The following is a 19,118-nucleotide window of genomic DNA, read 5'->3' as shown; positions in this document are numbered from 1 at the left end:
TCCACAATCGCTACCCCTCTGGGTCTGCCAGCCACAGCTTGCGTACTCAGGGATCACCACTGCCTTCTTGCGCGACGGATGGCTTTTGCGCCGATTTCGCGCCAAACCTTCCCCCGACCTCCGTGCACCGCCGACCTGAGCCAGCCCCGCGCCCGCCTGGCTGGTCTTCTCCTACCAGTCCGGATGAACGCGTCTACTTCAACTCCTTGGCTGCCCGACTTCCATTCAGATAAATCCTCTGCCGGATCTGGGTGTTATTCTGATAGTAAATTATTGTTGTAAATTATTGGTTTTCTAATCTTGGTTGTGCGATGAGGCACGGTGTGTCCACCTATTCCTCCATCTTGCTGGAAGTCCAAAGTTGAACTATTTTTCATTCTTATCTGTTATTATAGTTAGTCTGCATTCTCACTTGGTTACTGTTAAATTTTAGCAATTCTAGTAGGTTTAATTTTTTTTCCCTAATGACTAAGGACATTGAGAATCTTATGTGCTTATTTGCACATATCATTTTGGGTGAAGTATATGTTAAAATGTTCCATTAAAAAATCTTATTTAAAAAAATGATTTATTTATTTATTTTGTAGAGAAAGGGGGAGGAAGGGAGGAAGACAGGGAGAGAAGTGTTGGTACGCAAGAGAAACATTGATCGGTTGCCCCCTGCACACCCCCAATCAGCAATCCTTGCATGTACCCTGACTTGGAATTGAACCTGCAACCTCTCAGTTCATGGGACAACGCCCAACCCACTGAGCCATACCAGTCAGAGCTCCTTATTGAGAGTCATTTATGCTGCATACATATTTTTATTGTGTGATTTGCAAGTATTTCATCCCATTCTGTGGATTGTTTTTTTTTCTTAATATGTCTTTCAAAGTACAAAGTTCTTGATTATGATGGTGTTTAATTTACTAATTTTTTGTTTTATGGGTCATGCTTTTGTTTTGTTATTTTAGATCTTTGCCAAACTCAGAATCACTAAGATTTTCTTCTGTGTATTCTTCTAGGAATTTATAATTTTAGCCCTCACATAATGAAAGCATCTATAATTTAGAGTAGTTGTGATTACTAAGTGAATTAATACATGTAAAACACTATGGAAAATGTTTTAATATGGTTGGTGCTAATCAAATGATAGTTACATCCTGTTATTTGTCTCCATTTGGAAATTGCTGAGATGCTCAGCCTTTGGTGGAATACCTATCTGCTTGTCTTAGCACCTAGAGACAATTTTAATTGGCCAGGATGTCTTCTTTGGTCAAGAACTTGTGGGCATACAGAATTCATACCTTTTCCCTTTTCCCTCTATCATATGATATTTTTCCCAGTAGTACTTGACTTTCTAATCACTCATTTAACATGTACTCCGGACTTACACTTATATCATTTTTGTGCAGGAATTCTCAAACATTTGTACTATTGACACTTTGAGCAAGATATTTCTTGTGCCCTGGCTGGCATAGCTCAGTGGATTGAGCTCGGGCTGCGAACCAAAGTATCACAGATTCAATTCCCAATCAGGGTACATGGCTGGGTTGCAGGCCATGATCCCCAGCAACCCCACATTGATGTTTCTCTCTCTCTTTCTCCCTCCCTTCCATCTCTGGAAATAAATAAATAAAATCTTTTTAAAAAAAGGTATTTCTTGTGAGGGCCTGTCAAGAGCATTGTGGGATGTTTAGCAGCATCCATGACTTCTACTTACTAGATGCAGTTAGCACCATTCCCTCAAGTTGTGACAACTAAAAATGTCCAGACGTTGCCAAATGTCCTGAGGGGCAAAAATGATACCTGGTTGAGAGCTACATTTTTAGAGGGGACTTAGTGTGTGCTGTAATAGGAGACTGCGATTTGTTATTTTAATGTTTCTTTGAATAAGCCATGACAGTTTTATTAATCAGCACTTACATTTTAGACTGCCATTAGTTTTATTCAGTAGATCTTTCTCATACTTTCACTTTAGTATAGCTGTTTGATTTAGTTGCTGCTACTGGGATTGGTCAATAGAGCATGTTTTATTGGTGACTGTTCAAACTGACAGCTTTAAAAAAAAATCCTTTCTTGCCTGTGTAGATGCCATGGATTTAGGCATCTGGGGAAGTTTTCAATGGATAACACCCAGAGCTAAACTTTTTTTTTTTTAAAGATTTTATTTATTTATTTTTAGAGAGGGAATGGGGGGGGAGAGAGAGAGAGAGAGAGATCAATGTGCGGTTGCTGGGGGTTCTGGCCTGCAACCCAGGAATCTACCCTGGCTGGGAATCGAACCTGGGACACTTTGGTTCCCAGCCCGCGCTCAATCCACTGAGCTACGCCAGCCAGGGCTAAACTTTTTTTTTTTTTGTATGTCATTGCACTTTGGTCAAAAAGAACAGACAGAGAATCACATATTTTACAGATTTCACTTCTTACATTATGTTCAGAGGTGGTTGGGAAAACAAATATTTCGTATGCCAAGATAGGAAATTATTGCTTGGAGGTAGTTTGTTGTCCTTAGGCAGTCTGTCATAAGTGAACTTTAGGCTTTTCAGAAAAAAAATAGTAACCCAGGGTATTTTATTCGAACTAAAATTATTGAAAAACAAAAGAACAAATACAGTATAAAGTGTTACTCGTAGTTAAGTTCTTAAAACATGCTTTTGAATGTAGTCTTTATGCTTCAGATGTATGTGTGTATGTGTATATTTTCTGGGAAGAATATGGTTTGTAATCCATAAATTTAAAATATGTTTCCTTTAGACATAATTTGCCTTAAAATATTTTCATAATACCAAATGATTTTTAAAGTATTCTTATGTGTAAATGAGTGACTTACAGAAGAAAATATCCTACTTTTATATTTTAAATTAATACCCATGCAAAATCAGTTTAATTTCCTTAGTCAGAATATGGAAAAAAACTTAAGAAAAATATTATGGGTGCAACAGATGAATAACCCTTAGAGGAATCATATACCATAGTACACTTATGTAGTCTTAAGCTATAATAACTAAACATTTCACAAAAAGGTTTAAATATATTGCCTTTGATCAAAGAAAATGAGTATTTAAATGGACACTAAGATCTTTCTATAAGATCTTTGTGAATCTAAGTATTTTTAAATTACCTTTATTGGCAGAATTTTATCATTTTATTAATCTTTTCATTTTTATAGTACACGATTGTTATTTATCTTGGTAATTTACAGATGTCTGTAAGTAATATATCCCTTTTTCAGTATTGATGATATATTAGGTTATTATCAGAATATGGCAAATATTACTTTTTAAAATGTGAAAGATATGCTTATATCTTCAAATACATGTTCAAATGCCTTTAAGATTTTTAATTTAAAATTAAAGTTTTAACTGAAAAATAATAACAAAATATTACACATCTATTACGATGGCCAAAAATCCCAAACATTGGAAATACCAAATGCTGACAAGGATATGGAGCAGCAGGAATTGTTTTCTTTTTAAATTAAAAAAAAATGTTTTAATTAGAGAAAGGGGAAGGCAGGGAGAGAGATAGAGAGGGAGAGAAACATCAATGTGAGAGAGAAGCATCTATTGGTTGCCTTTCTTATGTGCCCCAACTGGGACTGAACCCACAACCTAGACACATGCCCTGACTGGGAATCAAACCCACAATCTTTCAGTTTGCAGGACGATGCCCAGCCAACTAAGGCATACCTGCCAGAACAGGAACATTTTCATTACTGGTGGGAATGCAAAATGGTACAGCCATTTTGGAAGACTCTTTGGCAGTTTCTTATAAAACTCAACAGTCTTACCATATGATCCAACAATTAATCATGCTCCTTTGTATTTACTCAAATGAATTGAAAACATATGTCACACAAAAACTTTCACATGGATGTTTATAGCAGCTTTCTTCATAATTGCTAAAACTTGGAAGCAACCTAGGTGTCTTTTGATTTAGCTTAATGCATTTTCCATTTTCCATGTCGTGGGGATCAGTAGTTCAGTCCTTTTTATTGCTGAGTAGTATTTTATTGTATGACTGAACCATAGTTTATCTAGTCATCAGTTGGAGGACATTTAAGTTGTTCCCAGTTTTGGGTGATTAAGAATAAAGTTGCTGCAGATTTATGTACAGGTTTATGTACAGGTTTGTATGTGATCATAAGTTAAATTTTTTTGCTAGGGAAACTATCTAAAAATGAGATTGCTAATTTGCATGTGTGCTATTTGTAATGTTAAGAGAAACAACCAAACTGTTTTCCAAGTGGTGATACCATTTTGCTTTACCACTAGCAAAATATGGGCATGTGTATGTGTGTGAGTGTGTAAACATCCACACAAGGATATTGGAAGGTTGTAGGCAGCATCCTTGTCAGTCCTAGGTATTATATGATTAGTGGGTGTAAACTACACAAAGGGCAAGGATCTTGTTCACTGTTGAAGTCCTACTGTTTGGTATAATACATGATAGTGTGTCTGCAATAAATATTTGTTGAATAATTATTAAACTGATCAGAAACATGGAATTCCAAAAGTCTGAATATTATGGTATTTTTTTTCACAATGATGTGTAACTTTATCATCATAAAACATGGCTTTCCTTTTATTTAGAGTGGTGACAGATCAGGAGATAATATGAAAACTTTGGACTTTAGTTGAATATGTCATTGAAGACAAATGCCATGTAGAGGCCCTTGGTACAGCAGTAGAGTGAGAATACTAGTGAAATTGTTATTTATCTCAGGGTGTCTTCTAAGCTTTGGTTGCTACCAGTCTTTATGGTCTTACTATATGCAGTGTGATTTGCTAGGTGCTGTTTTTTAATTATCAGCTGATGAGCCCATTCAGGGAAGGTAAAAATTTTATATGACATTTATGATGATTCATAATTGTGTACAGTTAAAAGTAGATATTGATGAGGAAATAGAAACTTCAGAAATGCTGCAGTGTATGGTTATTTTGCTTTATTAAAGGAGGTAAACTTGGATATATTTTCTCAGAAAGGAAAATGGTTTTAATGGTTAAGACCAAATGGGAACGATGGATGTTAGTAAAGGTGGGCATTTAATAAATGAAAAAATAATGAGTTCCATAACCTTTGGGAATAAATGTTAATGGAAGACAGATTTATCTGAGAATGTGTAAAGATATAATGTCATTGACCTTATGCTCTAAAATGTAAGCAGAAATTTCTAATTTAGACTTAATTTTGTCTTCTTCCAGTTTGGGGGACTCAGACAGCATTTGCATCTCTGCTTAAGATTGCAAACTGCTGGTGAGATGATCAGTTAATATTTCCATGGAAATAAGTCTGTTCTAATGACTTGTATTTTAGGGTTGGATTCATTGAGTTGGAAGTCTGATTCATAATGAAGCAGTCTTTGATGATTTTAGCATCCTCTCTTTCTTCGTTTGAATTTAAAATGAAGTAATATGTACCATATGTTCACTGCAGTGTTATTTACAACAGCCAAGATATGGAAGCAACCCAAGTGCCCATCAGTGGATGAGTAGATAAAAAAGCTGTGGTATATATACAATGGAATATTATCATTTATAAAAAAAGAATGAAATCTTACCATTTGGGACAATTTGGACAGACCTAGAGGGTATTATGTTAAGTGAAATAAGTTAGTCACGGAAAGACAAATACCAAATGATTTCACTTATATGTGAAATCTAAATAACAAATATTATATGATCTTACCTATTAGTGGAACCTAATCGACAAAACAAACCAGCAAGTGAAATATAACCAGAGACATTGAAATAAAGAACAAACTGACAGTAACCAGAGGGGAGTGGGGAGTGGGATGACAGGGGAAAGAGGGGAAGGGTTGTCAAGGAACATGTATGAGAGACCCATGGACAAAGCCAAAAGGGGGTAGGATTGAAGCTGGGAGGTGGGAGTGGGTAGGTCAGGAGAGGGTGGTGGTGGGGAAAGTGAAGACAATTGTGCTTGAACAACAATAAAAAATAAAGAAATTTAAAAACTACAATATAAACAAACAAAGTTAAACAGATTCATAGACACGGAGAACAGACACATGGTTGCCAGAGGGGTGGGGTTTGGAGGACTGGGTGAAATAGGTGACAGGATTAAAAAATACAATTTAGTAGTTACAAAATAGTCATGCAGATGTAAAGTACAGCAGAGGGAATATAGTCCATATTGTAAAAACTTTGTATGATGGATACTGGAAAAATTTACACTTTGTAAAGTATATGATTGTCTAACCACTGTGCTATAAACATGAAACTAATAACAAAATAATGTTGATTCTAGACTGTAATTAATAAAAATAATTAAAAGTGAAATAATTTGAATTGTGCTGAAAATAGGGTGCTGAGAGGGAAATTGTGGTTTAACACGGTAAGGACTTCTATCTATATGCACTGTAGATCCTGCTGTTTTTTCAGTAAACTGCTTCAGATGACCAATATTGAGAGTATAGTTTTAGCCTTTGACAGATTGTTCTGATTTGGCTCAGATTATTGTTATATTTTTTGTAGGGAGAGAGGTAGTTATGGTGCATTATTTTTCTAGCCCCAGACATGAAACCTGAGATTTGGGATTTTTTAACAGTAGTATATTTGGCTATATTTCATATATATTTTTTAATATGCTATTCATTGAAAGAGCATGTTATGTAGTTATCTTGTATTTTAGTTTGGTTTTGAAAACTCCCAACTTAAATTTTCCCAGGGCTCCTTCAGTCATGGAAAATAAACAAAAAAACAAAAAAACTTGTTTATTTTCAGAATACTTTGTGTAGGAACTAAGAAATAGGAGATGATCGGGTTTTTTTCAGGACTGATGCTTACTCTCAGGAATTTTGTGCTAGAATCTAGGAGGCCTGTGTAAGTGATGGGCTAAGGTCCAAGGAGTGAAGGAGAGTAGATTCAAAGAAGCTTATGTGGTTAGTATTTGGAGGGCTATGTGGAGTATTTTTATAGTGTTGAAATGGGGTCAAAGACTGGGAAGTTTAAAAGGTTGTGTTGAAAAGAGGCTTCTAGTTTATTTTGTTATGCGATCAGGATCCCCAGTATAAATCAGGTTGATGTAATGGAAGGACCCTTTGGGAACTAATGTAAGATGTAGAAATTAGAAACTTAGAAAAACTAATTCAAAAACCTGCTTTTTTCAGGTTTTTCATTTGTTCATTCAAATAAACACATGAACAAAATAGAAACAGACTCATAGATACAAAGATCAGATCGACAGATAATTGCCAGAGGGGAGGGGATTCAGGGCTGGGTGTTAAAGGTGAAGGGATTAAGAAGTATAAATTGGTAGTCACAAAATAGTCACAGGGATGTAAGGTACAGCATAGGGAATAATAATTATTATTGACTAATAATATTAGTCAATAATATTATAATAACTATGTACAGTGGAAAGTGGGTACTTGAAATATTGGGTACCACTTTGTAAAGTATATGATTGTTCAACCCTATGCTGTATATTTGAAACTAATACAAAATAATATTGAATGTAAACTGCAATTGAAAAATTAAAAAAAATAATAAAAAAAAGAAAAATATTTCTCATCCTGGAAAGCAAAGAAGGAAGGAGATGCTTTGAAGCCCTCCTAGTTATTTAGTTATGTTTTCAAAGGTAAGGCAGTATATTTTTATCCAGTATTAAATAAACACTTTTTAAATGGTAGAGAAAAAAAACTTCTTCCATTTCATAAATTTGAAAAAGAAGATAGGAAAGGAAGTAACTGTTAATGCTTCCCAAAATAAAACACTTCAATTTCTTGGATAAAAAAGTGAATCTGTCCCTCAGTATTTAAGCCTTCACATGATCTATATATGAGAAACCATATTATCAGTGTAACATTTAGAGATTTAAATTAGCTTTGCTTATTATTTTATGTTTTAATTATTTTAAAATAAATTTTTGTAGTATGCCTCCAAAGGGGTTGATACCGAGGAACGAGAGAGAAAAATAAAACTGAATAGGGGTCAATAATATCAATTTTCTAAATTTGAGTTCTCCAAGTTGTTAATACTTTGAAAACTGTGTGTTTGGGACAGTAGTGATTGCTAGAAGTATAGATTCTACTAAAGTACTTAGTTGACTCAAGTGAAAAATGTTTTAGCTTCAATCAGACAGTCCAAATCTGGATTCACTTTGAAGAATTAAGTAACTTGTATTTTTATTGGCTTCTTAATCAAATCCAGAGAGACCTCTGACCTCTTATGTGACAATGTTAATACTACTTTGGTTTTTACACATTCTAGGAACTGGTAAACATGTTATGAATCTCTTTTGCAGAAACAGATTTTGTAAATTTTAATGGACCTACAAAGATTGAAACTTGTGACATATTTTAAAAATACAATTTTATATAGAAGCTGCTTGAAGAAGTTTTTAAAATACTTAGGGAAATTGACATTTTGGTTCAAAAACCAAAAAAAAAAACCCAAAACTTAGGGGAATTGAACAGGTGGATTTATTACCATTTCTTGAGGTTAATTTTTAGAAAAACATTAACTATTAATTGGCTGTGGGATGGGAAGGGTGGGTGGAAGTTGGTATATTTTAGGATTTTAAAACATAATCATTCCATAAATACATATTAAGTGCCTACTATGTGGAAGGAATTGTATAGAGATATAAAAAGGATATGCATCCACACAGAAATAACTCACAGTCCCCTTGAGAAACATGTCATCTAGTGAGGGCCCATGATTAAAACAGCCAAATTAAATAGACCTCTAATCCTGTGCATTATGCTTTATAAGAGGGATCTAAAATTAGTGAAACATAAATTTTTGTAAATTTTGTAGTATTTGTTTTTTACTTGTCCTCATTGTAGAAATCCATGTAATGGATTTATAGCATGTCTTTGGATTTGGATCAGTTTGATTTAGCTTTGATCATGGCTTTGATCATGTGTTTTTGTACACTCTTTATTAGTATGCAGAGGTACCCACAGAAGAGACACGTGCTTTGTCATGCACAGTAGAAATTCTGAAAACCTTGTTGTCTAAAAATTTTATTTTCAGAGGTATTTCACATAGCTTGAATGTGATAGAAATAAATTTTTTCCCATGTGGAAAATGATCTTATTCTTTGTGCTGTTTGAAGATCTAGGACAGTTATGGGGAATAAGATATGACTTGTTATCACCCAAGTTGTATGACAAAATTAAAGCAGAAAGTTTTAACCTGGAAATTTGGAAGCTAATTACTATAAGAGATCAATGAAAACTTTCTCTTTGCTGCTTTTAGTAAGGGCAATAGAATGGCTGTTTTTAACTATGGAAGTAAGAGGGAAAATTACAGTATGGGAAACTTTAATTGTACTCATAAACTGACTTTGATTTCTTGAAACATGATAGAATACCTGTAATTCTTTTCTCCGTGCATAACAAATTTCAGATCGCCTGCAAGTAACTCTTCCATTGAGATGTAAATTCTGAACTCTACTTAGAATCACTCCCAGATTTAGACACTTTTTTTTGCATGTATGTGTTGTGTGTGTATGTTAAATTATGAGCAAAGAATCAACTATAAATACTATGAGGAAATTTACTGATAGCATGCAGGAGTTTAATTAGGTTCAGGCCTTTGTTATTTACTATTCTTGTTAGATCTGAATTGGGCTTTATTTTCTACCAGTTACCAAGCGGTAATTCTTGTATTGGATCCCTTTAATGGTTACTTTAAGAGTTATTTGTCATCTGTTTCATACATGCACACTAGAAGAGTTTTATGTCCAGTTGGTCATCACTTTTGATTGTTCAATGATTATTTTGTTAATTACACAAAGACTGTATGATATTGGTTTCAGTGAGGGTGGCCGTGTAAACTCATCATCCAAATCTGACACTTTTGTGAGTGAAAAGGATTGGCATTAATAATTATCTAAGAACAACAGATATAAACCAAGCCTGGCCCATGCAAATCAAGCTATATGATCATCCTAATTAGTAAGCTTTTGATTGCAAATAACAGAAAACACAGATCAAACTAGTTCAAACAATAAGCAAAATGTATTGCCTTGCATATCTAACGACAAAACAAAGCAGTGTTTGGGAGTACTACAGGTCTGGATTCGTGAGGAATCTGGCTTTCTTCCTGTACTTTATAGACTCTGACTTCTATGGCTGGCTTCCCTTACAGTTGTTGGATGGCTGCCAAAAGCAATTTGATCATTTATGATCAGCGGGAGAAAGGGACCTGCTTCTCCCATAAACAGAAGAGTTTCAAGCCTGGTGATTGTTAGATACTTCTGAATTAATTTATGTGACTGGGGGAATGTCGTGTGCTGGTTGTTTTAGATATGGAATATCTGAATGTCACTGAGGCAAGAAGGATAGGATTATCCTGATTCTTCTAGACTAGTCAGAGTCCATTGCAAAAACTGGTGTAGGGTCAGTCTGTCTTGGAAAGCAGGGCAGCTAAATGACAGGTAATGGGTGGAATGAATGTTTGGAAGTAACCACAATGTTCATTGTGAAGTCCAGTGTCATTTCTTGTTTGAATTTTCCACTGTGAATCTTTTATTGAGTTCCTGCAAGAACATAGCATACTGCCGATGTATTTTTCTTCTAGTGAGAATTTGTGGTATAAAATCACTTAGTAGCCTGGCAAGGGGGAGACAAAAAAAGAAAACTTACTATCCCATTTTCCCCTCTTTTTCTTATAAGTCTCTAATGATTTTTTTTTCTTACAGACTAATAGGGATGCCAAAGGAAAAATATGATCCTCCAGATCCTCGCAAAATTTATACCATCATGTCAGCAGAGGAGGTAGCCAATGGGAAAAAATCTCACTGGGCAGAATTAGAAATCTCGGGTGAGTAGAATCTGAAAAATTTAAGTCAGGGTATAATGAATGAGAGTTGTATTGTTATATTTTTTGTTTTGTTGTACATTTTTAATTAGATGAAACAATCAAGAAAATATACTGAGATACTAATGTTTACCTATTTTACCTATAACTAAGTATATTTGTCCATACAATACTTGGAGCCAGAGTTGGCATCTGGAATTGAAGACATTGGGAGTCCATTTTCTAAGTAAAATCAGGTTTGTTTGTTTGTTTGTTTGTTTTCAAAAATATTTTAGGTTTTTATTTGTTTATTCTTAGAGAGGAAGGGAAGGAGAAAGAGAGGGAGAGAAACACTGATGTGAGAGAGATATGAGAGAGAAACATCTATTTAATTGGTGGCCTCTTGCAAACACTCTCTGACTGGGGACTCGGTCCGCAACCCAGGCATGTGCCCTGACTGGGAATCAAACCAGCAGCCTTTTGCTTTGCAGGATGATACCCAACCGAGCTGCATCAGTCAGAGCTAAAATCAGATTTTTTTGACATAATAGATTTTGCTTTGGCTTTTGCAGAGTTATTTTTGTAAATTGAAGCCTTTGTCATCCTCCTATCATCACAATGTTGGTAGAGTAGGAAAGCTAGGGGCTGTTTATTTCAACAAATGTGACAACTGTTACATGATCTTACATATTTAGGATTTGGTAAAATTGAATATGATTTCTAAAAACTCATAAATCCAGTCTAATAGTGAGAAACAGAAACTCAACTGAAGGACATTCTACAAAATACTTAATTAGTAGTCCTCAAAATTGTCAATGTCAGAAAAACAAGGAAAGGATGAAAAAAGTGCCATAGACAAGAAGAGACTAAGGAGACAGAATGACTAAATGCAAAATTGAATCCTGGAACACAAAATTGTAAAAATGGGTGAAATACAACTTAAATTAGTTAGCAGTAATTTAGCAATGTTAGTTCTAGTTTTGACAAATGTACCATGGTGAGATAAGATGTTAATATTAGGGGAAATTGGATGAGGAGTATATAGGACCTCTGTATTATCTTGGTAACTTTTCTATATATCTAAAATTATTACAAAGTTAAAAGGTTATTAAAAATAGAATATGAAGCCCTGGCTGGTGTAGCTCAGTGGATTGAATGCGGGCTGGGAACCAAAGTGTCCCAGGTTTGATTCCAGCCAGGGTACATTCCTGGGTTGCAGGCCATAACCCCCAGCAACTGCACATTGATGTCTGTCTGTCTGTCTGTCTGTCTCTCTCTCTCTACCCCCCCACACTTCCCTCTCTGAAAATAAATAAATAAAATCTTAAAAAAAATAAAAGAAACCTTGGGGTTGTTGCATAGTAACAGTGAGTGCCAATTAGATATTTAAAAAAAAATAGAATATGAGTGCTGTTTTTCTTTTGTGATTGATACAATACAGATTATATATATAGAATGTAGTTTTTTTCCCCAGGGGGCTTTCATTTGGAGTGTTAAATCCACACTGTATTGTCAATAGCAAGAATTACCCGTACATTTAGCTAAGAAGGTAACTGGGTGAGTAGGTGACAGACAATCAAAAGAATGAATATAAATATTAGGTTAGCCTAGGGTTTCTCAAGTTGGTACTGCTGAAACTTAGGGCCAGACAATCTTTTGTGGCTGTGGGCTGTTGTGTACTATAGGATGTTTAGCAGCATTTCTGGTCTCTACCCGCTAGATGCCAGTAGCACACCTCTAGTTTGACAACCAAAAATGTCTCCAGATTGCCAGAGTCCCTTGGGGATTGAAATTGCCCCCAGGTGAGAACCACTCAGTTAAACCCCGGGTAAAACCGAGATAAGTTTCTCTTAAAATTTTTGTTTTCCTATTAAAATGCAAAATTCTAGTTGTCATTTGAAGCCTGATTATATTGTAGATAGCATGAAGAGGTCTGTGGTAGAAAGAACCCTGGACAGACTATCTAAGTTTGAGTTTATTGCTACCTGAAAAGTAACACTTCCCTTTTGAGATTTTTTGCCCTCTCTACCTCCTACTTCTTTTTAAATTAGAATCAATTGTTTGAAATAATATATAATTAAAATATCACTTTACTGTTGTAAAGCTTATAAAATAATCTTTTTTGGTGGGTTAATCATTTTACTTGCATTTCACTATTTTTTTTAAAATAATTTCTTTTTTTATAATGTATTTATTGTTTTAAGATTTTATTTACTTTTAGAGAGAGGAAGGGAAGGAGCAAGAGAGGAAGAGAAACATCCATGTGTGGTTGCCTCTCACACACTCCCTATTGGGGGCCTGGCCCGCAACCCAGGCATGTGCCTTGACTGGGAATCGAACTGGCAGCCCTTTGGTTTGCAGGCTGGTACTCAGTCCACTGAGCCACGTCAGACAGAGCTGAATATTTTTTGAAAGAATCCAATGGATATAGGTTTAATAATAATTTTCATTGATATATACAAGTGAGGAAACCATAAGGCAGAGTGTTTAATAACTCACACACTCTCAATCAAGTAGTATACGGCAAAACTGGGACTTGAATTCAAATTTCTTAAGAGTCCAGAAATTGCAGTAAACATTTAAAGTAATCTCATGGTGTAGTCTTTAGTAAGATGTCTTTTTATTTTTTATTTTATTTTTATTATGTTTTTATTTATAATCAACAATTTAAAAAATTTAAAAGAGAAAAATGAAAAAATAAAGTTTATAAAATAATCTTTATGCAAGTTGTTTAGATAATAAATATCACATTTTATGGAAGCTGAGGCTAAGTGATTTGCCCGGGCTTATATAGCTAATAAATGGTAAAAATCAGGACTCTGAACTGTGTCTTATGACTTTCTAGTATGTGTTCCTCTATAGCTATAAGATGCTGATTTGTAAAACTTAATGTGTGACTATTTCTTTTAGTATGTTTGCTTACTGTACAATATTAAACCAGAGTTAATGTATAATTGTAACATCAGAAAGCTGGGGAAGAAGTCTCTTTTAGGGGTAAAATGGTTTTCCTTCTGGCTCATGTAAGGTTGGTTCCATATTGTAGTAATTACTCTTGCCTATTTTTAAGTTTGCAAACTAATCTTGGCATGGATAAATCTTGCAGTTAATTTTTATGGAGTATATGAGAAATACTTTTGTTAGGACTATGACTCAAAGTAAATTCGTGATGTCTTACCACAAAAGCTCAATTCAGCCCATGTTTTTTCTTTGAGACCATGTGATAACCTTAATTCTTTTCATTATGCCACATCTCATTTAATACTCGAAGGGTCCATGAGAAAAAATGGTTGTCAGGTGAAAGTGGCCTGAAATTGAAGAAGGGCCAGGTATGTTGGAAGCAGTCAAATGGTATTAAATATAAAATTAAATGTCAAAGATACAATAATCTATATGTATTTGCAGATTCTTCTACCACTTTTTAGTTCTTGTACTTCAGTCTTTGTCTTGGGCTGAGAGTTTAATGCTTCAATATTTTGCCTTTTAGGTAGAGTGCGGAGCTTAAGTACTTCACTTTGGTCATTGACACACTTGACAGCGCTGCACCTAAATGACAATTACCTTAGTCGCATTCCACCTGATATTGCCAAGCTTCATAATCTGGTTTACCTGGATCTGTCATCCAATAAACTCAGAAGTTTACCAGCAGAACTAGGAAACATGGTGTCTCTCAGGTGAGGAAGTATTACAGATATGACTCACTATATGAAATTTTAAATTTACCAAATAAAAAAATTATAGGATGTTACTCATCTTGCAGTAGGGTTTCCATATGTGTTTCCAAGATCAAGTGATAACAGTTGCCCAGGCACAGTGCTTGAGTTGGCCTTTCTTGACATTTCTTTTTCTTCTTTTAAACTTGGAGGTTTGAGGTAAAAATGTGCTTGTATTACCAAGGTCTTTTGACAGACTTGAGGTGGGGTGGAACTGTTGTAAAATACTGACTTTAGTCTCAACTATATGATCATAAGACTAACCAGCAGTAATTGGAAAAATATATTGCGCTTCTTGGTAAGACTTTTAGGAACGTATCTCTGTTTTATATAATACTTATAACTTATTAAGGAAATCTTAAAACCTGATAAATAGGTTTATTTCTAGTTCTTCAGGGTTCTTTAAGAATGTATAGGAGAAATTTTTGTGGCAATCTTAAGACCTTTTATAAACACTCCCAATACAAACAAGGATTACTTTTCTGTATTGTTTATATGCTGAGTAATTCTTTGAAAAAATTTTGCCCTATGTTTAAAATTAAACATTGTTTTAAAATCGTGTTTCTCATCATCCCCTTACTGTGTGTTTTTGTTGGTTTTCTATTTTTTAAGACACTTTTTAATCATCTAATAAGAGAGCTGTGTATTTTTTCTACAGTCTGAACAAAATTTTATAATCATAAACTGAGACCTTATCTATGCTATCTTATTATTTGTCCTACCTTATGTTGTTGTTATTGTTTGTTTTTTTTAATTCTCACATGAGGACATTTTTTTCATTGTTTTAGAGAGAGAGGAAGGGGTGGGGGCGGGAAGAGGGAGAGAAACATCGATTAGTTGCCTTCTTGTACGCATCCCGACTGGGGAACAAACCTGCAACCTGGGTATGTGCTCTGATGGGGAATCAAACCTGCAACCTTTCAGTCTATGGGACGATGCTCCTACCAACTGAGCTATACCAGCCAGGGTCATACTACCTTATGTTTTATTTTTTGTGTTTATGTTCTGTGTCAGTGATTGTTCATCATAGAATCTTGATGTAATATATTTGTAATCAGTTATAAAAATTGATACAGGTGATTGGCTAATAATTATAGTTACATTCTGAACTTTAAAAAACTTACTTTTTTCTATTAATTAGACTAGGTTCAAGGACATCTGTTGTTTTGGACCATAAGAATATCTGTCAATCTGATATGATAGGCATTTGGATAAGAGAGAAAGGATAGATTCACCCTGAAAATGATATACAATTCCTACACTGTTGTTAACCTGTGCTAGGTAATGAGAGTCAATTATAGAAACATGGTTAACAGTTGTGGCAGCTACACATTTTGTAGCACTTTCGTGTTACATAACAGTTTTAGATAAGCATATAGAAATATGCTTTGAATGTATACATCACTCAAGGTATATTGGAGAGAAGATTAAGAAAATAATTGTAGATATTAATAAAGCTTGACAAATTCAACTAAAGCAATTTTTTTTTAAACAGGGAATTGCTTTTAAATAACAATCTGTTACGGGTTTTGCCTTATGAACTTGGTCGGCTCTTCCAGCTACAAACTCTAGGTTTGAAAGGTGAGTAACTTTTAAAAAATGTAGCACTAACACTCAATATTGAGATATTTTGAGTCTTTTAAAGACTAAGTTACAATATAGGTCAGGTTTCAGTACTTTTTCTTGAAAGAAAAGTGATTCCTTGGTATTGAATTGAACTTTAGGATTTCAACATGCTGCCATCATTTTAACAACTTTTTATGGGGAAATTTTTTTTTATATTTTACCTTTAACTTTCTTTAACCCTAAAATGTCTTAGAAGAGGTATTTCAAATTAATACTAGTTTTTCTGGTGTCTTTATTTTTTTTTAAGATTTTATTTATTTTAGAGAGGGAAGGGAGAGAGAGAGAGAGAGAGAGAGAGACATCAGTGTGCAGTTGCTGGGGGTTATGGCCTGCAACCCAGGCATGTACCCTGGCTGGGAATCAAACCTGTGACACTTTGGTTCGCAGCCCGCGCTCAATCCACTGAGCTATGCCAGCCAGGGTCTATTTTTTTTTTTTAAAGAATGACATAATAGAGTAAACTTTAACTTTAGCTGGAATAGCTCATGCCAGGTCCTGATAGAGTAGATAAAACTGCATTGCAATTTGCATTTAATTGTAAATTAAATACGTGATCGTATGAGGGAAAACATTATAACAGTAAAAATGAACTATACCTAGTAAGTATAATTATTCTAAACAACATGTTTTAATCCAACACGCACCTCTGATAAACTTACGTCAATTAGTTTGGGATGAAAGTCATACTCATTTTATAGTGACATAAATACTGAAATTTGTATAATTTTCTCTTATGGCATAAAAAGGTTTACTATAAATTCAGAGGATAAGTACAGATATACTGTATTGCTTAGACATTTTTTCTTTTTTTTTAATTATATTGTTTATTATAGTTGTCCATACTTTTTTCCCTTTGCCCACATCTACCCAGACACCCACCTTCATCAGGCAATCACCATACCATAGTCCATGTCCCTGGATCACGCATAAATGCTCTTTGGCTAATCTCTTCACCTTCTTTCTCCCAGTCTCTCCCTCTCCTTCCCCAGTGACAGCGGTATTAGTTAAATATTTCATTCTGTGCATGTGAGGAATGAACATTAATCAAAGCCATATAAAGTATACACTTTCATGTATTTTGTTTTTCTCCTTCAAAGATTATTTGAGTGCCCATTAACATGTTTTGTTTGCAGTTGCTTATTCATATAATGGAGCATTAAAAGTTAAGCTTGAGTAAGAATGGAAAGAATGCTGACATTGTTGGTTGAAATGACAGAAATGTTATTAAGCTTCCTTATACAGTTAACCCTTTGTAAATTAGATAATTATAAGAGTGGTTAAGTCGTATTTTCTTGGTTTCTCTGTAGAATATTTTGGATTTTCTTAAGTTATATGTGAAGTGGAAAAATATTTTCTTGAGAATTAACCCAAGGCATGTGAAATTTAACTGTTGGGATAGTTTACCTAATTCCATATATTCTATATCTTATTTTTATAAATATGGTTGAAACAGTCATCCAGCTAGAGTTGGAGTGGAAATAGGTCTGTTCCTTTCTAAAAATAATTATGAAATGGTTGTCATTTTTTTATAATCTTAGATTTATGAAGTATTAAAGTCACACTTTTTTACTGATTATAATTAATTATTTTTGTCTCTAAGAATAACCATTTTAACATCAATCAGAACAGCCATTGTCTCCCTTGTAATATTGATAGAGACCACATCAGTAATAAATGAATAATTTACTATTGAATCCAGTGGACTGACCTTTTGTACTGCGCTTACCATTCTTGAAAAAGCACGTATTATATTACTGTTTCATAATTCTGTTCCATTCTATCTCATATATAGACATGCTCCCAGAAAATTTATATTATCAACTGAATGAATCATTCTGAGTATCTATTATCTTCTTATTCCTTCATTCTGTTTTACTGGTCAAAATGTTAGTCTTCTAAACTACAGTAGCCTTTGGATGCCTCAAACCAATGATAATACCAACCCCTATGTATACTATTTTTTCCTATACATACATTCATGTGATGAAGTTTAATTTACAAATTAGGCACAGTAAGAGATTAGCAACTAATAATAAAATAGAACAACTATAAAAACACTGCAGTAAAAGCTATATGAATATAGTTTCTCTCAAAATATTTTATTGTGCTATACTCACCTTGTCACTTAATGAAAGCACATTATGGCTTCTCTTGGGCACATCTGAATTGTAAGGAGCATTGTACATTGGGGCCATTTTTAAGTAAAATAAGTGGTACTTGAACACAAGCACTGTGATACCTCAACAGTTGATGTGATAACTGAGACAGCTGCTAACAGGCAGGTAGCAGATGCACCATGGATACATGAGACAAATGATGATTCATGATCAGGATGGGATAGCACAAGATATCATCCTGCTGCTTAGATGGTGTGCAATGTAAAACTTATTAACTGTTTATTTCTAGAATTTTCCATGTCATATTTTTGGACCTCAGTTTACCAGCACGTCACTGAAGCTGTAATAGGGGGAGTCTTTATCTGGTCTTTGTACTGTCTTTATCTGGCCTTTGATCCTAGTGACCTTTTGTCTACTGATGTACAGTTGTGAAAATCTCTTCTTAGACCTGTAGTCTTTTAGATGAGGCATCAGCTGTGCTTCGCCAGCCTTACCTCCACTTTGTTCATGCCTATAGATAAATTCTTTTTCATTAAATTTTAGTTTGTTTTATGGTAAATACCTATATGTAGCCCTTTTCTCTTCTATGAGAGTCTGTTTATCTGGCATTGCCACTTTCTGTTTAGATGATCCAGTATGGAAGAGTGAGGACCTTTTAGAAATGAAAGATAATCAGAGCCTTTTCTGCCTTCTTTCAAAAGTTAAGGAGGGTAAAAAACAGGAATAATAATAATATTATTAAAGCAGTTGAAGGAATAAAATGCCCCTCTTTGAATGGCAGCTTTATATTCTTAGGAAGATAAAACTTGAAATAATTTCTTAATCAGGTTTAATAGCCACATAGTAGTACTTTGTATACAAAACAGGGGAGGGAGTGGAATGAAGCATTTAAATTAGCACTGTGATATATA

General features: G+C 34.3%; 1 protein-coding gene across 5 annotated transcripts in view; it reads left to right on the top strand.

The window, feature by feature from the left end:
* Positions 1–19,118, top strand: part of CNOT6L (CCR4-NOT transcription complex subunit 6 like) — a 91,322-nt gene that overhangs the window by 20,450 nt on the left and 51,754 nt on the right. For 4 of the 5 annotated variants that reach the window (XM_036022548.1, XM_028506965.2, XM_036022546.1 and 1 more), the window contains exons 2-4: positions 10,657–10,778; positions 14,239–14,425; positions 15,960–16,045. In XM_036022548.1, the coding sequence (XP_035878441.1) occupies positions 10,667–10,778; positions 14,239–14,425; positions 15,960–16,045 (385 nt within the window). In that variant the 5' untranslated portion in view covers positions 10,657–10,666. Of the gene's footprint in view, positions 1–10,636; positions 10,779–14,238; positions 14,426–15,959; positions 16,046–19,118 lie in introns of those variants that run through there. The other variant, XM_028506964.1, reaches the window with a different exon arrangement.

This window comes from Phyllostomus discolor, chromosome 1 (genome assembly GCF_004126475.2).
Source record: "Phyllostomus discolor isolate MPI-MPIP mPhyDis1 chromosome 1, mPhyDis1.pri.v3, whole genome shotgun sequence".
Taxonomy (NCBI): domain Eukaryota; kingdom Metazoa; phylum Chordata; class Mammalia; order Chiroptera; family Phyllostomidae; genus Phyllostomus; species Phyllostomus discolor.
Note: the sequence above shows the minus strand (reverse complement) of the source record. Positions and strands in the feature narration are given on the sequence as shown.